General features: G+C 46.3%; 2 protein-coding genes and 1 long non-coding RNA gene across 5 annotated transcripts in view; 1 reads left to right on the top strand and 2 right to left on the bottom strand.

Annotated features, from left to right (window-relative positions):
• The window catches only part of LOC135395351 (delta-sarcoglycan-like), a 71,598-nt gene extending 67,768 nt beyond the window's left edge, over nt 1-3,830 (top strand). For all 3 annotated transcript variants that reach the window (XM_064626587.1, XM_064626589.1, XM_064626588.1), the window contains exon 8: nt 2,650-3,830. In XM_064626587.1, coding sequence (XP_064482657.1) covers nt 2,650-2,820 — 171 coding nt within the window. In that variant the 3' untranslated portion in view covers nt 2,821-3,830. The remainder of the gene's footprint in view (nt 1-2,649) is intronic.
• A 4,019-nt stretch (nt 3,831-7,849) lies between these two features.
• Nucleotides 7,850-12,573, bottom strand: LOC135395350 (delta-sarcoglycan-like). The gene is made up of 8 exons (XM_064626586.1): nt 12,513-12,573; nt 11,833-12,047; nt 11,496-11,600; nt 10,639-10,726; nt 10,426-10,545; nt 10,240-10,312; nt 9,566-9,689; nt 7,850-8,455 (listed from the first exon to the last, which is right to left on the bottom strand). The coding sequence occupies exons 2-8, from the start codon at nt 12,022-12,024 to the stop codon at nt 8,246-8,248; spliced, it is 912 nt and encodes a 303-aa protein (XP_064482656.1). The 5' UTR covers nt 12,025-12,047; nt 12,513-12,573; the 3' UTR covers nt 7,850-8,245.
• Nucleotides 12,574-14,193: 1,620 nt separating this feature from the next.
• LOC135395349 (uncharacterized) lies at nt 14,194-24,456 on the bottom strand. Its single transcript, XR_010423031.1, has 3 exons — nt 24,185-24,456; nt 15,548-15,742; nt 14,194-15,050 (listed from the first exon to the last, which is right to left on the bottom strand). It is a non-coding gene; the product is annotated as an uncharacterized LOC135395349 (long non-coding RNA).
• Between the last annotated feature and the right edge of the window lie 426 nt (nt 24,457-24,882).

Raw genomic sequence — 24,882 nt, 5'->3', positions numbered from 1 at the left:
CAGCGAACAAATGCCCATTCGTGGAACCCAGCTCTCTCCTTCCGATCTGTTTTGGTTTCGGTGTGTCTACCAACGTCATGATGACGTTTCTCAGATAGAGGTTTATTCCCCACATCACCACCAGCAATAGAGTATCGCCCCCTGGCGATGAAACTCCCCATTCACCATCACAAAATAAAGTTGTTGTTGTTGTTTGTGACATGAACTCTGATCGGTGTCAGGCACCGAAACAAAATAGTTAAGGTGCTTGCTCTTCGTGCCTTGCACGTGTTTGCTTAAAGGATAAGCCACGCAGCGATGATACTGTCATGACAGATTCTGACGAACTATATTGTCTCATAAACTGGACTCGTTCATTAGTTGGACCCGGTTGTTCTTTTTTATGCCTCTTGGACAACTTGGTGGCTGTTTTTTTTACTGTCTTTTTTAGTCACGTGTTCTAGCACTGCAAAAAGAAGAAGAAGAAAGAAACATAATTGTACTGCACAAGTGACTGCTAACTCTGTTGCGGGCATATGTGCCGGCAAGTGTTGCTTTTGCTGTGTTGCTGTTGCAAGTGTTGCCATGTAAGTGGCATGCTTTTTGCTTATGGGAGCTGTGCAGAGTACGGCACATATGCCGGCAACAGATTCAGCAGTCACTTTTGTGCAAAATTACTAGTTTTTTTTCTTTACAATGCAGCCTGACCTGACCTTGTCGTGTCTCACATCCCCATATGTTTTTCTTTTTCTTTTTCAATCAATTAATCAACCGACTCTTTCTTCCTCTCTACCTTAAAGTTCTCTCAATAGGGAAAGCTCTATTTCTTATTCGGCCGTGGTATAGCTGACGAGGGCACCACGGTCACGGATCCTAACGCGGCTGCATTGCTCTACACATCCCTGCCCTGGCTACATACAAGGGCTATCTTATTTGTGCATCTCATCTCTGACTTGACTCTCCTTGTATACTCGACATCTGCTATAGCAGTTTACAAAGTTATGTTCCATCCCTATTCATCCTTACTTTACTGTTACACGCGTCTTCTATTTCATAAAGCCTCAACAATGCTCAACCGATCAACCAATTACGTTTCCCACAAGCGCAAGATACGGATCCTTCTCAACTACGCGTTATTAAACGCACTCTTTTTTCTTTTTTTGCGTTCTACAATCAAAGTCTTTTATGAAAGACAGACCCCGTACTAAATTGGCAATCGAAGAACGTGCACACAGCGCCCTCTACGCGAGTGGTTCCCTCTTTTATTACTCGCAGTTCACGTGCCTTTTCCCACTTATTGATGAAACTGAGGCAGATAAAGTGCTTAATGCAGACTGCCGTCGTTGAAACGGAGATAGCAACACAGTCGCTTTTTCAACTTTCTTCTTTCTACGTGTTTTTTTTTTTTTTTCTTTTTAAGTTACCCTTCTTTGTGGCTTCGAGAGATAATAATCCCCGCGCACATTGGAAATAAGAACGGAACTCATTACACAGTTGAATGAGTGACTTTTTTTCTCGAAAGAAAAGAGATTGAAATGACAACGCGAAAGAGGACTCTCTCTGCGTGCAGTCGTCAATTATACAAAAGATGCAAGGCACAGCCCGTGAGTGTTTTTATTACTCGTACTGGGGTTACGTGTCTCTGAGCGATGTCAGAAGTGCGCAATTATATGCGGGTAAGGTGACCGGAGGAGATTCGCTTTGTCAAAATGTGGCAACACGGCGTAGCGCTCGGAAATTGTTAGCCCTGCGCACGCGCCTGGTCACGTGACAGTTGTCACCAGAACATGGGTGCACAAAAAAAAAAAGTCAAGATCCCGAACAATGGTGCCCAAAACTCGTGTTACTTCGACGACGTGCGGGCCAATGCGGGGGCAGTGCTGTCTGTATCGAGGCCGGGCAGAAAAAGTGCTAGATGGCAAATTCCTGGCGCTAGGAAAGCGCCACGAGAACACGCGCAATTACCACTTTTTGACCAAGAGAACGCTCTGAATCTGGCCAAGAAAGCGGCGACCGCGCGAATTTGCCAGAAGATTTCTCTCTTCATTTATCCAGCAATCTATCAGAAGCGACAATACAAAATATTTTCGCTCAACGGAATCTTATCACTGCGCAGTTAAATTTCATTTGCCATCGAGTATTCATCCACTAACCTCATAGGCCATACTCATAGCTTCCTGCCGCTTCGACCCACCTGCATGACAGAATGGCGTCAACCGCGCACTGTGACCTGTATGCGAAGCAAGGAAAGTCAAGCAAAAAGAAAGAAAGAAAGGAAAGCAAGGAAATGAATTGACCAAATGTTCCATCACAACGACAACAACAACAACATCTTCCTTAGGATATCTCGCACTGCTTCCTTGGAGGAGAAGAACTACCTGTATCTCATTTAATAGAAGAATCCTTTAACTTGTCGATAGACCGGTACTCGGTAGCTCCTACAGTGTGCCATGCACGAGCACATGGGAGAATACCTCAGAAGACTCCCTGGTGTACGCTATCCCATAGAATATTTCTAAGTAATATTAGTAATTGGGGGTTTCACGTCGAGAGGGAACTATGATTGTGATCAGCGGCGAAGGTCAATGGAGTAATTTTGCCCACTTGAAGGATCTTCAGCGCTGAAATCTCAGCACGTGGCGTTCCGCTGATGACGAATTTCTTTTCCAGATCACGATGGATGCTGAACGACTAGTCTTCCAGAACCTCAAGACACCGCTGCCGGCAAAGTCTGGCAGTCCGTACCAGAACATTTACCAATTGTGTGTGTGCCAAAACGGAATGCTCTTCTTGTCGCATCCCCAAGGACACTGTCAAGCAGACGACTCGGTCTGCAAGTGACATGTGACATCGTGCTGAACATATTGCCACGGAATAATGCCGATTCTGCGTCAGTTAGACAGCCGGTGCAGCCGGCGGAAGAAGATATTGTACCAAAGAACAATCCAAAGACACATCCAGAGAACAAATAGAAGCCACGTGAAGCCAAGGAGACAGGACAAGCCAGAACGAGCGCGCACGACAATTACGTATATGATGATTATGTATGTGCATGCAGGATGACGACAACGGTCTTGGACGTGGAAATCTGGTGCCATCTGGTGGTGCAATTTTGAATGTTTTTGTCGATTTTGGTGCTGTATTAGCAGGGCCTGAAGCGGTTTCTGAGGAAAAAGAAAAATTTTACGTAAAGCGGTAATAGTATGGTTTGAGTGCAGAATGACAGGCAATATAGCTGGCAACGTCATCTAGATTAATTAAGGAAGGCCTGCTCGATGACTTCCATCGTCTTGTGGTCACATGTCGTCCCGATGTCGTTTGCCCTAAAGAATCACCGCAGACAAAGAAACTGTTCCACATACAACGAGTGCATGGATATCCATTTGGCGTAGGAATGCTGCTTGTCATCATGACTACGGTCGCTAAGAGAGAAAAGTTATTATTGAAGGTTGCGATTAATAATAGGCCACGTCGAGAAGCGAGCCTAGAAAACGATGCACAAGGTATTGTAGGATATCAGCTAATTTATTGTGACTTCGACAAACAGTTTTTCAATAGGACAATGGGCCATGGCTGATATCGCTAAAAAATTAAGGTGAGTTATACAGGTTGCACCACCTTCGTGGAAGCTCCATACTGGGCATCGCGAGAGAATTTTTTTATCCATATCTCAACACGAGTTGACAAGACAGAATTTATGGCGAATACGAGCGGACAAATTTACGTGAGTGAGCAATAATTATAAAACGTTTACTCTGAGACGAGTCATTTATTAGACGTGTGACGTCGCATACTGAGTAAGTAATGTTGCGTCTGTTGTGACGAATAATATTATAATAAATGAAAGTTGTTCCTGACTTTTGGTTTGAGTTTCTTGCTACGTTGTGGGCCGACATATTCTTGGGTTGATCGAGTAGCTTAAAGGGACTATCGCATCTGGAGTGTGTACGAGACCGATACGGTAACGGTGTTCGGTAACGGTACGGTACGGTGTTCGGCACCGCTTCTCAGTCTACTTTGCCAAGTCTCTCTTCTTCCCACTTCCCTTCTCCCTCCTCCTTCTTCCCTCTTCTCACTCTCCAAGTGGGAAAACTTGGAAATAAAGCGCAAAACGGTCTCAATCTTTCTGGAAACTGATTTTCTAGAAAGGGTCTTGCACTTTTGGTCTAAATGTTTAGGTCTGTAGGTTCCAGGTGAGCTGCAATCATTTGCGGGTTCTTGAATTCGCAGAACGGTGAATCGCAGTAGCAGACGAATTGTGACTCTTAATTGAAAGAGGGAGAGGAGGCAATGCGCAGCCTTTCTCTATCTAGATGGTGTTGGCCGGTCGCCAAAGGTCCTCCGACCGCTCCCTGATTCGAATTGCCCGAGTGACATTTTCTCTGATTTCCAGATAGGGCTTTCCGGTATACTCTCAATATCCGTTTTCTGCACTTGCCATGCATTACATCAAATTGCGCAGAAACTACTCAACAACTTCCGGCGTTCTTGTCGCAGATGAACGAGGAGTGAAGCGCCACTATAGTTTTAGAATCGACCGAGACGGATGCGATAGTCCCATTACATGTCTTCGTCACTAAAGACGGCTTTGAAGCGAAATCTGGCTTATTTTTAGGCGTCACGCGAACATCGCTATATGTTTAACAATAAAGTGAACAGGTTTGAAAGTAATTTTCTAGCACAGAATATAACCTCTGAAGTTGTTTTCATTTTGGAAGCTGTATTTGTCGCTTCTCGAAATAGATCCGTTTCCAACCTGTGACGTCACGAATATTACAACCAAATAAGACGCCAACGGACGGTGGAACTGAAACATAGGACCTCCAGGGACATTCCCGTTCGGACCTTCGCATCCTCTTCAACGTTTTTCTCAAGCTCACACACCCGGGGAGACACCTGGTCGCATGGAAAGCAGCCAAGCCGAGGGTAATGCATAAACCAACAGGTTCGCCTAAGAAGAAGGCAGTCGTCGGGTAGTTCTGCCAACGCGGCGCAACGTTGTGTGACGCACAAACGTGCAATGGTATATAGAGCACAGTAGGACGGAGACAGTGAGTTAGCATTCGCCTCGGGGGTAACTGAACTGCCTGGAAACCTAAGACAGAACAGCTGGTGATTCGAACCCACCACCTCCTAGTCTTCTTCAGCATAACTTTGGAGCTACGAGCGTATGCTGCATCCATTCGGCCATACCGCTGATTTTACCGTAATGCGCAGCAGGAGAACATGTGCATATACAGTGTCGTAACTCCCTGTGGTCAGCGACTGCTGCCGGGGCCCGCGGGGAGCAAATGTAGTTTATTCCACTGTGCACGTATATGTGATACCTTCAGAAAGCAGTTTGTACCAGTTTGTACCCTCACTTCTTTTTTCTGTTGGTTTGTTGTTGTTGTTTTTCTCAAAGCGCGTAGTGTGTGTGTGTGTGTGTGGGGGGGGGGGGGGGGGAGACACACTCTAAAAACAGAGTTCCACCGCATAACACGCTCTGCGCCAACCGTTCCCACAAATGATACGGTTATGATCGGTTGTGATACGGATTCGAAGAGAGAGGGAGGTAGTATGCCTCTTTGTGCCAATTTGGATATATGATAAGTGACACAAGAAGGCCTACGCCCCCTTCTCTCTTGCAATCAGAAGCGATAATCGTACCTTTCCTAACGGTTGGAGCAGAGTGTGCTATGTGGTGAAGTTTCTGTTCTTAGAGAGTGGGAACATCTCGTGCTTAAACTAATATTGTTGTTGTTTGTTTGTATTTTGTGCGATCCCCCCCCCCCCCGCATTCGCCGCTGGTTTGTACTCACGTAGAAAGGTAGAATATCCAGCGACGAGGGAAGAGCCTCAGGTTTGTACTCACCTCCGCCAACTTGGTTCCCGCTCCATGTCACCAAGTTTTCTCGTCCATATTGGTAGAACAATAGATACGTCGCGCTCAGAGACTTTATACTGCCACCAAGTCCGGACAAATTTCTTGGCAACCGACCCGTGTATGCCAACGAGACGTGGGAAAGTTGTTTTACCAACTCAACGTCCTCTTTATTTCTACTCTCCAAGCACCATACTCCAAGAACTACGAAGTGATGACGATGATAACGTCGCTGCTGAACCAAACCTACACTCCTAGAAAAAAGGGCGGAGCAGATACACCACAGGGGTGGCATCCCACGTATTGCTCCGTAGACGAAAGCGTGCTGGGTGAACGCAATGCGTCCTGGACAGGTCCTGGTCGCACGTCACAGCAAACGTCAAGGCACACATGACCGTAAAGATGGCGGCGTCCGCGATGGGCGGCCAAACCATTTGTAAACAATGCGGTTGTTGTTTCTGCGCGACGTTTTGTATGTCTTTCGATCCCGGTAGTTATTTTTATCCCATAACCTCGCAGTAAAACGCGCAGTTTTGCACATAAGGCCTCGTACAAAACTTTTGAAGAAATCACCTTGTACATATTGATCTATGTGTACCGAACATGTACATCAAAACGCTATGTCTCTGCGATCCCGCGTTATAAGGCTATTACAATCCGAATGACGTCTTGAGTTCGAGAAAGGAAGCGCATTCTTTTCCGTTTCCATGACGATGTAAGCTGTTGTAAAGAGGGAGACGGCCGCTGGACCGGTTTCGGCACGGTGACCCTCGGGAACTTCGGGCAAGCGCGCACACCTAAAACGTCACTTCCTGTTCGCCTGCCAATGTCTCTCAGCGTTGATCGGCGCCACCGTCGACGGTGGCTTGAAGAAATTGCCGTTTTAAATATCCAATAGTAAAAAAACCGTTGAAGTGCTGAATGTGGGACTTTTCGTGTCGGCTTCATGGACTACGACGTATGAAACGATGACATACATTTAGTGGGTTGCATTTGGTTTCTCAACCCCCTTAAGACCCACTGAGCCGATGCGATGTACTTAAACTAACGAGAAATGGGCTACTATGTTGCCGAAGAAGCACCGCATAGTTTACGCTGGCAAAATATGTTCAACTCTTGGCTTTAGGACGACGGAGATACGTCGGTAAGCGGCAAAACGACATGTAAACAAAGCCACATGACCTCAAAATGACGTTTTCTATGACGTGCGACCAGGACAAGATGGCAGTTTTGCCAAAAGCACCCGCTTGAGGGTAGTTACAACAATGGCGGGTTTGTGTCACCCCTGTAAGTTACACCTTGTAGCAGGTAATAGTTGCCGCATATGTTGTGCCTAATTAAAGGTTGCAAAGTTCTACACTCTCAAAAATGAATTTCATCGCATAGCACGCTCCTAGCCAACCATAATCTCGAATGATATCATTATCTGCCCTGATTTGTTGAAAACGGGAGGCGTACGCCATTTTTGTGACACTTATGATGTTCATAGTTGTCACAGAAAGGGTGTACGCCTCCCCTTTTTAATGAATCATGGCAGATAACGATATCATTCGTGATTATGGCTGGCTGGGAGCGTGCTATGCGGTGAAGTTCATTTCTAAGAGTGTACCTGCTACATCACACTCTCAAAACACAACTTCACCGCATAGCACGTTGTACGCCAACCAGTGCCACGAATAATAGGGTTATCGCTTCTGGTACGGTGAGCGAGGGGGGGCGTACGCCCTTTTGTAGAGAATTGCGTTTACCACCCTTTTACACCCATCATCAGACGCTATGTTGACCTAGGTGGTAACTATAGAAATTACCACCTTTTCACACTCTTTTTTCTTAGAACGTAGCATGGTAATACGGACGTCATCTCCTTTTCGTCTTTCCGTCATACATCTTTGCACACGAGGGGGATCGCTTTCATGGCAACATCCGGGAGCACATTTTCAGCATATAAAGACATCTCCAGACAAATCGTTCCAATGAACAACAATTTCAACAATTACTTCTTTAATTGCGTGCGAGTACATGGAAGCAACTGTGGGTAAGCTACTTCCTTCTCTTCGTCCCTGTGTTATTTTGGCTGATTCTATCCATCATGAACTGTTACCAACTATACCCCGATAATTGCAGACATTGGTGAAAAACCCAGAGCGATTGCAGGCTGGCATGTTGGATGGTGGCAGTTGAAGAATACTCCTTTCTTCAACTGCCATCATTCAATTGAAGTATGCAACTGGGCATGGCAACTATGTGAGACTTGTGTTGGGTTTGTTCTACATTTAATTGCCTCATCCACTACAGCGTTACGTGACCAGCAGGTGGTATCCAGTAGAATCATCTGGTCCACTGAGCCTGTCGTCGCAGGAATGTTGAATTTCTTGTAGCCTGAAGCGTCCTGATTTTGACTAATCAATTTCGTTGCACTTTGACCCCGTGGCCAGTAGCGGTGCTGTCCCTGCAAAGTTGTTCCACTGCGCGGCACAGTCTGGCTGCTGGGGTGAGAAAAATCTTTCCGTTGTCACAGGCACAAACTTGATACACTCTGACATCGTCGGCTGGAAAAGACGCGTCGGCCACTTCCAGGTTCTTGAATTCCAGACGATGAGAGTCGACTTCGATCTAAATAATCGTGGTGGACAACTACATTCCTCAGTTATGCCTTTCATATTTTTAGGGTTCAGCAAAACATTTTTACCTGCAGTCTTCGCTCACATCATTATGATACTCAGTCAAGTCCGGTGTCTACCTTTCGCCTCTAAGAGGAACAAGTGGGGAATTTGCGCCTCAGGTTTTGAGTTTTGAAAATTTTTTGAGAATCTGAGTTGCTCAAGAAGTAACTGGAGCTCAAAAGCAACGATTTAAGTTAAAATTTACCGAAAAATTTAGCTTAGCTACCCCTAGCACTGGTCTATACCAGTCTTATGGAGTTTTGCTACACAATAGACGATTTTACAATGATGCGCGCGCCACCAAGCGCGCGGCGCAAAGCAGCATGGGAGATTTGAGGGACACTGCTCTGTCGTCTGCTTCGGTTATGGTTTACCCCTGCTGACGCTGCTGCTGCGCGCGCCGGGAACGCTGTTTACCACAACCGATATCATCACTTTTCCTCATTCTTTCACTGGTGAGTGTTACTCCGCGGCTCTCATCGCGATGTTCCCTAAATTTCAATCGCAAGTTGGCAATACAAATTTTAATCGCACCAAAATATTTGTGTACTCAACATTAACAGCTGCTTCTCAGGAGCGTGTACCAGTACGCCGTCGTGCGGGCACATTATTTCTCGATATGGACCACGATGATTGTCCATAAGAAGTCCTCTATCCTTTCTCTTTTACTCCCCCCTCTCCCCTTCCCCTTTCACAAAGGAGTGAAACTTGCCGCCTTGTCTGAGCAGACACACCTCACTCCACCTCCTTGGAACATCATACCACCATAACCACCACAAGAAGTTGCATCCGCGCGAAAGGCGTTCGTTTTGTACCCACGTGAGATTGAAAGAAAAAGTTTAAAACGCTACCCTGTAAAGTGTGCCTTGCCTGCAATGCACCTGCACTGAGGTAAAAACATCGGTCAAGTGGAAATCCATCCTCCTGCTTTGCTACGTTGCGCCCCTTATACTTTTCTTTTTTACTTTCTTTCTCTTCTTTTTTTTTTTTGCTAAATCTTTTTCGCACTGTCCCAACAGCCACTTGCAGAAAAAGAAAAAAAAATCACCCCCACACTGACCTTTCCCTTGCGCCCGTGCAACTTGATATCTTGCAGTGACTTCACTAAGCCGTCACCGGTGCGTGCCAACATAGCTACTTCCTCTTCGCCGTGGATGCTGATTCTTTTCATTGGTGACTCAACTCTGCAATTTCGTAGAAACAACTAATTATCGCAGCGAATTTAACTCAAATTCTGTATACTGAAGGTCGCAGGAATAATTATGGTCATTCAACATAAACTCGTACACAATTAGTCCCGCAATCCAACACTTAGATGAATGGGGGACTTTCAGGGGTTCATCCGTGCCGATAAAACATAATGACCGATAATAATTGTCAGGTACAGCTTTGAACAAGAGTTTACTGAACACAGAGGTGCCGCAATTCTCCATTGGAGCGACACCGTAGCAGAAAACACGAGTGGACACGCATTCTGAGGGATGGACAGAATAGCAGGTCACCCGTTATTTATTCTATCTCTTCATGACAAATACGCCGGTGCCGTGTTACGTAAACTTTTGTCCCAAACTGTACCCGTAAAAGTCTTTACCAAACACGCTATAAAAGTGTTGTTACCAGTGAGGCAGCAAAACCGAATAGCGATGTCTCCACGCAAGACTGTCACAACAGACGTATAGCCTCGGACAGCCAATTAATCCTGTACCGTGAGTAGTGTAGGAGTCACGTGATTACCTGAAAGCTTTGGTGGGCGACCCGCGAACGACTTCGGCGTGGAGGGATCCATCCAGCTGGAACCCAGCTTTCGCTGTAAAGTGCTACATTTATGTAATAAAACGCTTATCATATAGTGTGACAGGGCCGGTTCAAAGAGACCACAAGTGAAATTGGGGACGACGTACACGGGAACTTCCTACTCACTGGATATCCTCAGATTATCTGCCGCCACCAGCACTTCGGAGGGATCACTTCGGAAGAGGACGCCATCAACTGAGTTCCTCACCAGAAAGTGACTTCCTCTGGACTCCAATACACCGGAGCCTATTTCATTCATGTCCTCCATCAGTTATTTTTCCCCCCAAAATTTATGGATATTTATTTGAAACAAAAGTAGAGAAGAAACATTTCACCAACCGAGCGCTAAGGTGTTGTAGTATCGACTTCGTCCATCGGCAGATTGCAATTTTATGTCCCTCGCAGATTCGAACCTCAGACCTTCTCTCTGAAAGTGACGACCATGTTAGAGACCTCTAACAAAACTTCACAGTGTTCTATATTACACGTTTCTGGAAGCATCAAGAGATTTGTAGAAGGAAAGATTCTACGGATAAAAAAAGTAAGGGAACGTCGAAGGTTGTAAAAGGGAAGAAGCACATTGGAAAATAAACGCAGTTGGTTACTTTTTTTTAATTCCGTCTTAGCTCTGCGAAGCAACTGTGCCTAAAGCGCTGTTCGAGCATGGACAGATGGATAGAGGACCATAAGAAAGAGGGCGATACAGGAGTATTAGTATGCGTCCTGGGCCGACTTTAGGGGAAACGGCCTGATAGTCTGTCGAAAATTCCCGACAACACAGCAGGTGGTAGGATTCGAGCAAAGCACCTTCCAGTCTTTAGCCTAACCTTGGAGCTAGAATCAGCGAGCCGACGCGGCATCCACTCGGCACCGTCGCCGCCACAGTGTGATGGATTGATAAATTGATTGACAAATAAAATAAAAAATATTGAAGCGTGAGACCGAGCAAGGTCAGGATACTCCAAAACACGTGAATAGAAAAGCCGAAGTATAAAAACCGACCCCAAGAAGACCAAGAGGCATAAAAAAGAACAAGACGCAGTTTATTGAAAGCGAGACACGTGCTTCTACCCGTTTGCGCGTCCCTTAGAACCGCACTCAAGTTAAACTGAATTGACTTTTGCTGCGAAAATGAAGAGCACCGTTTCTTTCTGTCAGCAGAAGGGCAACATAAAACTGGACATAAGGCGCCTTGCCTTTCCGTCCCGATGTATCTTCTGCGTCTGCAGAATGTCCCAGAGCTCTCCGTTCCCTCGGGCCCGTATTCCTCTGGCTGACAACGCCAAAGTACCAGGTCCATCCTAGTCATGAGAGGAATACCGCTATCACGTATGTGGGTAGCATACACTCAACTTCTATGCCTGCTGCGGATGGTATTTCTTGTACCATGTACTATTATACCACAAACATGCTGATTCCCTCGGCCGGGTTCAATTAGCAGCTGCCGAAAATAGCCAAAATAAACAGTCGCTACACAGCGTACTTAATTGGTATTAATACGAACTAGTCAAGAGCAACGCACGCATTCCTTACCGATGTTAAATCTAGTACGCGTACAATCCATAGCGCGAGGGACAGGTTTATTGTGGCCAGGATGGTGGATGTCCCAACCAGGATGTACACACAGCGTTTCTTCCAGCCTGTAAAATGCTCTTCTTCTTCTGTGATGACGTCCGCCTGATGCACTGTGACGTCACCGTTTGTGGTCACCATAGTCGTCGCCATCACATGCTCCGCTCCCTGGATGTCTGCTTTGCGTATGCGATGGGAAAGAAGTGCGATGCTAGATCATCCCTTGGACCCATTAACAAGGCGACATATTTTCGGTTTAATGACAGTAACAAGAAGAGGTCTTGAAACGAGGCGCTGACACCCGAAATTATTTTTTACTTATATAATACTGCCAGCCCTTGACGAGTCGAAGCTGGGTGGTACAAGATACGAAAAGAAAAATAACAGCACCAGTATTAACAGAAATTTGTAAACGAAAACGTTTTTACAGTAAAACATCGTTAGTTCCTCACTACGCACCTCTACTCGTCCTAATCATCTCATACTGAACGTAACCAGCATATAACAGCAGAAAAATGAAGTAGAAGATAGCGGCTCTTATACTCTCCAGGTGAGGTGAAAATATACATTATCTCCGAAATTGCCTCGAGTGCAGGAGGCGCATCATGACACAAACAAAATCAGTTGGCCACTGATCCTACCTGACGTTAAGTCCCGGAAGACGCGGAGCACACTGACGTTCGAACGAAGAAATATTTGAGAGGGCGCCACATGGCAATCTGCGCGCGCAGCCACCTTCACATTGATCACAGGCAGGCGCACCTGTTGCTCGATGACTCTATCGGAAGTGTCTCCGTCTAAAAACGTGTCCGCTTTCGCATTGCAAAGTTGCCAGGAGTACCTTGCGCAGGCGTACTTATGCGGGACATGTCTCATGTCTCAAAAAGTCCCTTTAAGTGTCCTTTACAGAAATGTGTCTAATCTGTCAAAAAAATTGAGGGCAGTGACATTCAGAATTCTCCTAGTTCTGAGATGTTCTCCTCCTACAGCTTACAGCGTTTATTTTTAGTTTACTTTTTACTGTTTGGAACCGTCTTTTCGCTCTGTTTGAGTGTCATCGGCAGAGTGTCAACTCGATGACGCACAAATGAAAGGACTCACCGAAGCGAGACGGTCGCTTTCCTGGCAGTCGTACGAATGGGAAATCTTTAAGCATCACTTTCTGCCCTTTCCTTTGTATATGACTCTTGTACTCGTCAGGGATAAAAACGAGCCAGTTAGGCTGCAACGTCGTGCTCATGTTTCAACGGAGTAACGACCAGAAGACGCAACACCTCTCACAGCCACAGTTGTTTCGCGGTGTCAACAGGGAGTAAGAAAAAAAAAAGAACACACACAGCATAATCTCCCAACGAAAGTGATACACTTTGCCAATTCTACAACTTGTCCTCTACACGCTGGTAACAGAGGTAACTTTATTAACTCGATAATTTCCAGTAGGAGAACAGTCGGTGTTCCAAGTATCGGCGGCTCTCGTCCTGACACACTTCACTCAATTTACGCCGCGAGACAACTGTGTTCATGACGCCACTATGGTCTACAGACATTAGGAATGAAATATACATCGGTGATCATCGTATAACATCGGAGCAGAAGAGCATTTTGTTGGCATGCACGTTACACGGGACAATGTTGCACCTCAGTGTGGGAACGACCATATAGTAAGACACACATGGACTGAAGAGTAAGTATAGTTGAGAAACTATCAAGAGGTTACCATTTAGCGAAGAAAAACCATGAACATTTACGCAACTACCGGTGAAATTTGCTTGTAATACAAACACTTTCGACAAAGAGGGACCGCGCCTTCTTGAGGACTCACAGCCCGTGCAAGATGGGCTCCGTCTTAGACCCGAGTCATGATGGTATGTCAGTCAGAAGATTACGTCCTCAATTGTGCAGGTACAATGAATATAAAACAACGAAGCTTTCATATGGAATTCAGCATTTCGTCAGATGCACTACGTGTGGTCTACACACGACATGAAAGCTTGTGCATAATAAACGTAGAAAGCTTCATTGTTTTTATTGATATGACATGAAGGAACCGAAACGCCTGCCTCAATATCGTGTGTTTTCTGCATTTGAAGAAGTTTCCTTGTGTTATACCTTCCTCGAATAAATCGATTTTCTTAACTTGCAAATACTATACTCTCTGCTTTTATTGACACTGCATGGCGCCGTTGCGGCACATACATATACATTTACATAGAAATAGATGCGTTATGTAAAGGTATTTTCAATTCCTAACTATAACATGTTGTTATACTTACAGATGTAACGCATGGATTTATAGCGACAAGATTATTGCACTCGGTCAGAACGGTTCGCATGACATGTACCTCATTTCATTCACCTGACATATCTCACGTATAACATGTCCAAACGACGTATAGTTCTACATATCGCATACTGCAGAGATTACAATCGGGCACAAAAGGATGAGAAATTAACAGCTGGAAATCGAAGAAAGGCCGTAGGACTGTTATAGGCCTAACGGGGCTCGATGGCATCGAAACGACAAGTGCCCATTTACACATACACTGAGGGTGACATGCACAAGTACGCGTCTATCACCGTTAATATTAAGTATTCATATTAGTGCATCGAAGTACTCATTTAGAGCTTATCACGTGTCTGGATCATTAAAACAGAGATGCTCAACAAATCGAAATGATTGACAAGAGAAGGAATATCATTTACACTTTCGTGAACCAGTACAACTATTATTATCGGGAGGAACAGTGTTGAGTTCATCATAGTAAACGGTACACAAATAATATGCGATGTTAGTGTTAATTGTGTTAATGTTAATTATGATAGTTACTTATGACGTCGACTACAGACTGACTACAACAATACGTAGGCAATTGAATGCTCCAAAAACCCTGACCTAACCATTCAGGATCCTGCATTTCTTGTGCCAACTTAATGACTGCGATGGTGTAGAAAGTTGATGGATATTTCGATGCGCAGTCATCATAATAGGCATCCCATTCGCTGACATATGTCACGTGATAGTTCAGTGGTAACCATGATGTTTGTGTCCGTAATCATCATCGTGGTACTTGTGGCCCACCGTATGAACGGTGTGTGTATGATGGTGAACGGGGACGTAGACCTTATGGTGATGGTGGATGTTGTGCACCTTGTGGTGCGTGTGATGATGTTTGGTCACTCTGGAAGAGAGACGATACGTTAAGCGAACTTATAGCGTAAAAAGTTGGGCTATAGTTGGTTTGGACAATACATTGCTCAGGAAACACACGACAGCACACGATGTCTTCTGGTATTCCCTTCAGTCATTTCGTCGCAATACATGTTAAGCGTGTCATTATTACAGACATGTCATGCATCACGCACGAATATCGGAAGGAAAATACGGTTGCTTTTCGAAATATCGAAGCATATTTACGCATGAATTTTCTCGAATTACATCGTGATAGCTCGTGAACTAAATATTGCAGCTTCGAATATATCCGGATTGGGGAAAAAAAAACATCGATTCGATTCTAAAATAAATTCCATATTCGATTCGCAATTGAAATCGAATACACGACTATAAGATTCAGTAATCGACAAATTAGAACATTCGCACGGCCCTACGTGACATTTTTACTGAAGTATCTGCGGAACATTTATTCCTTCGGCATAGAGGACGAGACACGGGACTTACGGGACTGGTACAGGGTAGTGTACCGGGTAGTATTTTTTATCTTCGTGCGGCAGTGGAATAGGAATAGGAATGACGCTATGTCCACCCATTGCAGCCATTGCAGCATACTTGAGGAATTTACCCTGCTCACTGAAATGCACCAGCATGAGCAGCAGTCCTAGTACAGCACCGAAGCGGAAGTCCATGCTGCAGGTTCTGAAATATGATCAATGCCAAAAAATAGCTTCAACATCGGAGATCATGCGGATTAATTTTCCCAACCCACATCGTATTTGACGTCCGTCACGGCCGGAAAACGGCTTCTGTGAGCAACTAAGACGCCGGCGTCCCCGTCCGGGTTTGAGCCCACGACCTCGGGAACAGCAATGTGCCTCTCCCTGTTTGTAAACAAATGACGTCATAGCGCTCGACAGCGCCACCAATTTGGTAGTGTTGAACTACGCTCGAAGCTAGAGGCGAACAAGGACGCGCCCGAAAGCCACAGTCTTGAGGGGATTAAGACGATCCCTGAAAGGGATGCCACTTTCAGTCCTACATTTCTTCCAATAGGAGGCAACGAACAAGTGCCCATGCGTGGAACCCAGCCCTCCCCTTGCTATTTGTTTCGGTTTCAGTCTGCTTACCAACGTCAGATTGGTGTTTCTCGGATAGAGGTCTATAGACCTCTACCTCTTTGTAAACAAATGACGTCATAATGCCCGACAGCGCCACGAGTTTGGTAGAGTTGAACTACGTTCAAAGCTAGTGACGAACAAGGTCGCGCCCGAAAGCCACGTTCTTGAGGGGATTACGATCGTCTCTGAAAAGGACGCGACCTTCGGTCCTACTTTTCTTTCAATAGGAGGCAGGGAACAATTGCCCATTCGTGGAACCCAGCTCTCCCCTTCCGATCTGTTTTGGTTTCGGTGTGTCTACCGACGTCATGATGACGTTTCTCGGGTAGAGGTTTATTGGACGCGTTCCCAACGGATCCCACGAGGCCGGTAAAGTAGCATAGAAGTCATGTTAACACGCTGTTTTCTGTACATAAAACTGTTAAGTAGGCCAGTAAAATGCACCATGAGAAGTAATCCATCCCACAGTCATAATTATCACAGAAATCGAATTTAAAGTACACCGCAAAAAGCCACCGTGCGCACGGTGGTGGAGAGCAGTATACCAGCCTGTGCCCTTGCGCTGACGCTACACCGTCCGCGCGCGCTGATTGGTTCATAGTATCGTATGCTAGTCAGCTGTTCAGGGTTCTGAAGAAGCATTGGACACCCCGGCGGGACAATGAAATCCTCCATGCCTACGGACACCCTTTCAATTCCCAATGCCCCCGTGGGAACAGGTTTACCGACTACAAGAGAAGAAAGCCCTGACACACAAAAAGAAAAAGACAGGCGTTGACCTCGACTGACCGCGCAGACGTTATGACGACATAGGTTGTCCCTCTCCTCCTTGTTACACCCCGAAGGGAGAGTCGAGAGTGAATGAGCGTGGCTGTGTTTGTGTACTAAGTTCTTTTTTTCTTTTTTTAAAAGAAAAGCTGCATGCGTCAAAACCTTTTGTGCTGTTCGACAAATTGACGCATATACTTTCATCAAATGTCTTAAAGTGAAAATATTTGGATCGCCCTCTGTACTCCTTTGAGTGAGTTAGTAGCATTTCGACAAGTAAAACGACTGAGCAACATCACCTAATTGTATGTGAGAATCACTCAGACGTCAATATACAAAAAAGGGACTTACGTGCAACAGGCTCCGAATGGCCGTATCCACACTGAATGTGGCAAACTCCAAGCTTATATATACTGTATGTGACAGCAGCGTCGCCCAATCAGCGTGTCCCTTGTTTGTTTCCCCGAGTGCAGTGAGGGTATCCGAAAGAAAGCGAAAGAAAAACAGGAAGATTCACAGTCAAGTGCGCGCGGTGTCGCATCATCAAAGACGGACTGAGAACTGCTCCACAAAAGAACTCGTTTGGAAGTGTCGCCAGTTTTTTAGGCCCGTTTTTGAAAACGAAAGACATCGCGTTGTTGCACTTGGTGCAGCCGACCGAACGAAACGGCGCACACACAGGGATATGAGGTATTTTCTTTCTCTTCATACCGTATTAACACAGCGATGCAACTGTGGCGATGAGCTATGTACAGACAATTCCACTGCAGGAAGAGGGAGACTCCAGGGGTAACGGGGTCGACATCCGTCCTCTGTCGGAAAACTTGAGATTGCGCATTCCTTCGCGAGGCTGGATCGCACCACCACAAATCTCAGGCATAGTCTTCGAGGTACCAAGGCGGATCACGCTGCTGGTACAAGCCTCTGTGTGCGAGATAAAAAAAAGTATTGCTAACTAAACTATGAACCAACTAAACTATTAAAGACTCCTCTTTTTTTTTTCCCCCTTGTCCGTATCCCTGCGTAAGACAAATAGCAGACTCTGCTAAAAGTGACCTGAAAGGCTGGAGGAAGCGCATTAATGAATGGCTGCGAGCATTTATTTGAGCGGCGATTGTCGACACCGTAAGGAGCAACAGAAAGGCACTCCCTTTCTGTTTAGGACTAGGTCTTGACAATCGTTTTAAGATTAGGAAAACGGAGATGAGGTGGTCCATCGATATCTGCGCAGAAATGTGTTCCTGCAGAAAAATAATAAAGGGGGGGGGGGGGGCTTTTATGGGACTTTACATGGAGTAGGAGGATTTCCCCCTTGTTTGCCTCACCCAAATGCGCTACCAAAGGGAAGGTTTGGGGATATTGAACCCCCTAACCGCCCCCCCCCCCCTGCCTGGAGTCAAAAATCACATGTTTTTCTACGTGCCTCTAATATTTTCTCCGTATACCTTGCAAAGGAGAACCGGAGATGGTCGAGCTGCTCTCACAATGGTGCAGTTCTCCATCATTCAAATCTGCATCAGCTATTCTATTCACTGCTATGCTGTCGCCTCCATTTCCAGACAGCTTCAAGTGAAGCAATGGTCCATGTACTCACTACCACAGCTGCGGCAGTGACTGAAATAGTCTTTTACAGTCACAAGGAAAGTCGTCAGAACTAAAACGTAATTAAGTTACATATTTTAAAGTACGCACACTACTCCACCTTGCAGCCTTCCCTTCCCGAAGTGTTGTTATCAGCGTTGAAGCAGAGCCTTCGTAGCAAACGACAGCTATGCCAGATAAAAGCGAAGGCCTAGTCAATGGTGGGTGGAACCATACACACAACCATGTGTGCGCATGTCATATACATTGACAACAGTCAAACACGCGTCGCTATATGCGTGTGAGGCGTGTACTTGTAGTCAGGGGCCGATCTAGAGGGGGGTCAGGATGTCCTGACCCCCTCCTAAATTTCTGTCTTCACATAGTGTTTAATTGAACTACCATGTATCTACCAATATCTACCATGCTGGCCAAGGCTGGACCCCCATCTCTCAGAAAAATCCTGGACCCGCCCCTGCTTGTAGTATGCAGTGACTTCGTCTAGCCTGCGCTGCCTTCGTAGCCTTCGTCTGCCTTCGTAGCCTGCGCGCGCATCGCTTTCCTTTCCGGCAAGTCTTTATGGCTACTTACTGCCCGGTACTTCCCCTTCCCCGATTCCGGTACGCTTTATTTCGGTAATTTTATTCTTCTGGTGTCATAGAACGGACATGCACAAGATAAAAATACATGGCGTATTAAACGGATGTTGATCCATATTCCCAGCAAATATTAAATGTATTATAACGTCTGCTCGTCCCCTTCTTTGCTATGGCGCATGCTGTGAGGTACAACATCCCTAGCAAATCTGCAAAAAAAGAGAGAAAAAAAGCAGACATCATTGTAAAATAGAGTTCCAAACTGCGTTCAATTTACCTTACAAGTGCCACATTATGTTTTGAGATTTGCCGTATTAGAGTGCAATCCCGTTAATTCGAAATATCTTAAAGTAAACTTCCGGATAATTCGAACTGGCGCTTGGGTCCCGTCAGTCACGTGTAGATGACAGATACATGGGGCCGGTTGGTATGCAGCTGGCATATAGCGACAAGGTTGAAGTGTTCAGTTCACTTATTATCATTTTACGATCATTACTTATAAAAGTGATACTTTGTTATACCAGAGGAAAGAGAAACAACTCGCCCTAATGGTTTGCGCGAACCCGCGGGACGATGCCCCGTTGGCAACACACCCAACAAAAGGGCATGGATGACAGCTGATATAATCTCCAAATAGATGACTTCAGAAAATCCCAGAGTGCTTAGCGCCGCTTTGAACTATGGGAACTTGCTGATAACAAAGGAGGAGATGGTCTCCAAGCTGGTTCGGTTCTTTCTCTCTCGGCCGATTGTCAACGAGGAGTCAAGGTCAGCGAAAACGAAACGTGAAGGACTGTTCATTCTAGTAATCCCTCAGGATGCAACGCATGTGCAGGACCCCCCCCCCCCCCGCCACACACACACACACACTGGGATTTTCTGAGATCTCTACCCGAGAAACGTCATCATGGTGTTGGTAGAGACTGAAACCGAAACAAATCAGAAAAGGAGGGCTGGGTTCCAGAGTGGGCACAATTATTCACTCCTATGAACCAAACTCTACCAAATTGGTGGCGCTGTCGAACACTACGACGTCATTTGTTTAGAAATAGGGAGAGGTGAGAGGTCTATTCACGGTCGCGGGGTTCGCGATTGGGTTGAACTCAACATCGCAATCGATGTTGATTGAGTCGCGACTGAAGAAATGAATGCAGTCGCGTATAACAGATTATTTTCTGCCTTGAGATGCTTTGATGCTTGCCTTCGGCATCGCGTGACAACGAACGCGCGGCAAGGCTTAGCGAGCCATGAAGCGTCTCTCATGCAGCTAGAATGCGCTGCCACGCATGAAAGGAACAGTGAGGTGACATTTAACCAGGGAAGGGTAACGGTAATGGTAACAGAAACAGAAACGGTATATTACCGAAATTGGAGATGGTAACGATGACGGGAACGGAAGCGCATACCACGGTCCTCCATTACCGGAAACAGAAACGGAAACGAAAATTATCATCCGGTATTGAATTCGGGTAATGGCTATTCCTGTTGTGTTGGAACTTTTACAGACGACGACAGACTGCCCCCAGCGTGGCTCGTGCCACATGCACTTAATCATTCCTTGTATCACCTGCGCACCAGTAAACATCTTCACGCCGCCTTTCTGTCCTGTCTTCTACATGGTGCCGTGACCAGGATCGCTTGACAGAACGTGAGGACGACAGAAGGATGCGGCCGACAGACCTGACCACAGCCATGGAACTACAGCATCTGAACGCAAAAAGGAACTTGCTACGTGCACAGGTGAGGGCCATCATGAACGAAATGGAACGACAAATGGCGTCTCATCGACAGCAACCAACTACAGGATCGAAACTACAAGAGGACGTGGAACGGCTACTGAACCTCAACGATGCCCTGAGGAATACGGACAACGAAATCGAAGCTCACTACGATGAGGAAGAATTCGAAGACGAATATCTAACGCAACTGAATTACCAGGGCGACATCGCATTTGCGATTTACAGGGCGAAGGCTTACCTAACCGCAAGACGAATGTCTATCATCAGCGCGATAAAGGCCAGGCATGCAGCGTCACAAGCAGGTTCCCAGAAAGACTATACATCGCAATGGGTATATGTCAAGCCTCCAACCGATAATCAGGGCCAAAACGGGTCTGACAGCAGGAGCCTGACTGTTGAGGATACTCTCGGTGGGAACGGTAAAGAGGGAGACACGGAGGAAGTGCTGTGCAAGACTGTGACGGCAGAATCGCTTGTTGTAGAAGTGAGTCAGACCGTACAAAACTACTCTTCAAAACACCCAATGATCTCCACCTCCTCAAAGACCGCAAGTGAAACGACATGCTCATTGGCTGATGAATGCCAAATGATCGAAGGACGGACAGTCATCCACCAAAACGCTTTGCTCCTCCCCCAAATAGCGATTGAAAGGTGTCATGGAGAGCCGAGCCGCCAGCATGACATAGCACACAACCCAAACGTTCCGATGAATAACCAACCGCAGCTTCAGCCGGAGCTTTTCGACCCTTCGATCGACAGCTGCACTCCTCAGCAAAGACCGCAGTGCAACACTCCAACGGGAGCTACACCGCCTGGATGCAGCTCAGTTGTCGCGCCAGATCTAAACAAGCGAGGACGAATCACTGCGGACTTCTCAACGGTACATAACGTGTCCGCCACTACCGCTGACCAGACCATCTGCCTGTGCCAACTGGACTTCTCAGCTGATGACACGCTGAAATCCGCACACGAGCTCCGAAGCATCGAGACTGCCACAGGAGTGGTCAACTGCCCTCCAAAGACGATGAGACGCAAAGTGTGGCAGTAGCGCCCTTGCGGCACACCCAGAAGTTGCGGAACCGCGACATCAATGGTTTGCAGCGCTCGACTGAATGGATGAGGAGACCGACCTGCGTTCCGTACTCGGACCCTGGAAACTTCGCGCAAACCCACATTGTCCACGTACCACCCGTCAGCCACGTACCAACATCCACCTCCACGTTGTCGGGGGGCAGGATGTTGAAACTTTTATAGACGACGACAGACTGCCCCCAGAGCGTGGCTCGTGCCTCATGCACTTAATCATTCCTTGTATCACCTGCGCACCAGTAAACATCTTCACCCCGTCTTTCTGTCCTGTCTTCTACATGTTGTGCGATGCAATTTGAGTGCGTCTCCATTTTCTTTTGGTATTTTGATGACTCCGTTCTCTGTAATGCTCAAAATACTACACGAGAGCATGGAAACAAAGCGCAATATTGGATCTCGAGGGTGCATCCCTCGCTTACCTGCTCGTCCCAGCCTTCATAACTGCATGACATCAACACATGAGACTCACAATATAGACTCGCACTCTACTCCACCGTAGCACGAGGATGACAGCCTAAGATTTTTTTTTTTACTTTTTGTTCATTTCACCGTGGCTATGGCAGTATTGTTTACTACTGAGATCGTCCGCCTATGAATGCGACATCGAATGAAGGTTACGCCCATCTTGGGTTGCAGGACTGAGAGTGATTGAAGACAGAAGACTGACTGAAGACATGTTTCTACATTTCTTTAAAAAAATCTTGCACGACGTGCGCATGCCAACTACGTAAAATTACTTGTGTGGTGTGTACGCGTGACACCGAAGCAGCACTTGGGCAAAGCAGGGTGTTGACAGAGCCGGACGGACTGTACTGCCGCAGTGCCGTAACAGCCGCTCCATTACCGGAAACAGTGACGGAAACGTAACGAAAACGAAATTTAAAAGCTGGTATCAGAAACGAATAACGGAAACGAAAATACAGCAGTAACGACAATGGAAACGGAAACGAAAATACGTCCGTTACCCTTCCCTGCATTTAACGTGGCTCAAAACCCGACCTCATCTGTCAAACTGTCCATCAGGAGCTACCGTTCGAAATATTTTCACCCTGCGATGTTATAGCTGCGCAATCGAATTCACCAAAAACACCTTTTCATTCATTCCTTCGTATTCGTTCCTTCATCACCAAAAACAGTCGGAGAAAGCAGCCGCGGACGGCCGACACGATCCTCGCGTGACGGGGAGAATGCTCCGAGCCTCTTTTACTTTGTTTTTTTCTTCTCAGCTCACGCGCCACATGTGCATATGCTTGAGCTGTGCCGCTGTACGTCACGGATGACGTGCAGGGGTATCACGTTACGTCAGACGTCCTCTCGGTCTGCGATGCGCTCTTTTCACGACGAGAGGATCTGCAAAGGTGTGCGAAACAGAGTGCCTGGTGCTCGCTCTGTAGGTTACCTGCACTCATCGTTCTTTTGCAGGAACTAATTTTATTCGTTGCAGAACACTGCAGCGAAAAACGAAAAAAAAAATGGGAAGGGGGGTCACCTCAGTTCTCATTTAAGCCCTCATTCACAGCAGCTCCCCTTGATTGGAACTCCGCATTATTCGAACTAGTCTTCGGTACCCTTAGAGTTCGAATTAACAGGATTGCGCTGAAAATTAATATTGCCCACTTTGTTTCCACATAAAACAAATAGATATTGCTTAGCTAGATATCTTCCATTCCCCACCTAAAAAGGTAACAGCTGTGCTCTTAGAGCTACCCCTTGTGGTTACCCAAGTGGAAATTGCCGACTACCAACCATAGGTGGTCGTTTTTTGATTGGCTAACGTTGGACCAACGTCGGTCTCATGTCGCTCACTGCGATGGTTGGCAAACGACATTGGGCCGAGAACGTTGTGCGACGTGTTGCGGGCTTGATATTGAAAGCTCGGCAAAATAAAGTCTGGCCAATGTCGGCCCTGCACTGAAAACAAGCTCGAGTACAACGCAGCTGCTATTCGAAACACAAAATAAAAGTTGCTATGTCTTTGTAGTTCTCCGAATTCAACGTATCCGCATTGCAAAATTATTTTGAGAAGAAATGACGATTAGCCTTTTTAGCTCTGTTGATAGCGTGCTGGCTCGCTAAGCCCAAGATCGCGGGTACGACCGCGGTTGAGGACGGTAGCAATGTGGGTCTTCCAGCAACCTGTGTTTGTGCTTCCGGGTGCACGTAAAAGAACCCCATGCTGTCGAAGTTACCTGCAGCCCTATACCCGCCGGCACCTCCTGCGTGTCACTACACAGCTGTGGTCTAACTCACCTTGCTTGTGAATCTACCTTCAGCAATGGTGACAGCCAAAACACATTTTATACGGTTCAATAAAGTTCTCGTGTACCACATAAGGCCAATGTCAATCCGCAAGCTCTGCCCAACATTTTTTTGCAACCGCACGTCGGCCCAGCATTTTGCAGACGTTTTTCTCCTTAAGTAGTCCCATGTAGTTTGTAAAACTTTGGTTTCCAGTATCGACTGATTGACTGGTAAAAAAAAAACATCTTTGCACTCAACTTCCCGCAATTGTTAAATGACATCGCATGCAGCAGAATTTGTGTTGATACTATGGGACAGTCAAGTGTGAAAGAATTATGTATGTTCCAAAATTAGCCTAATATGTTTAATATTTTTGTGTTTGTGCCTTCGTGTAGCTTCTGTGTTCTTGGTGCTTGGCGTACGGTAGCTTCCATTTACTCATTGTCTGCCGCCAGGTTTAGGGGGCTGGAACCCAGGTAAGCAGACTCTGTATATGAAATTTAAAAAAGTACATGCACTAGTGGCACAGCCGGGCGAACCAGGGGGTTTACCCCCCCCCCTCCCCCCCTCCCCCCCGAAATCGTAGCTTTGGTAGTGCATGTGGAAAAGGAAAACGAGCATCAAATCCTCCTCCCCCATGTAAAGTCCACATAGAACTCCTCCCAAAATATTCTTCTGGCTGTGCCACTGACATACACCACGTGTAT

Source organism: Ornithodoros turicata, chromosome 5 (genome assembly GCF_037126465.1).
Source record: "Ornithodoros turicata isolate Travis chromosome 5, ASM3712646v1, whole genome shotgun sequence".
Classification (NCBI taxonomy): Eukaryota; Metazoa; Arthropoda; class Arachnida; order Ixodida; family Argasidae; genus Ornithodoros; species Ornithodoros turicata.
Note: the sequence above shows the minus strand (reverse complement) of the source record. Positions and strands in the feature narration are given on the sequence as shown.

What these genes read in the sequence shown, in the direction of transcription:
- LOC135395350 (XM_064626586.1), bottom strand. Translation starts at nt 12,024, where the DNA reads ATGGCGACGACTATGGTGACCACAAACGGTGACGTCACAGTGCATCAG. An exon ending in GCGTACTAGATTTAACATCG is followed by an intron (nt 11,601 to 11,832) that starts GTAAGGAATGCG and finishes TCTCATGACTAG; the next exon opens with GATGGACCTGGTACTTTGGC. An exon ending in CTACAACACCTTAGCGCTCG is followed by an intron (nt 10,546 to 10,638) that starts GTTGGTGAAATG and finishes TGAATGAAATAG; the next exon opens with GCTCCGGTGTATTGGAGTCC.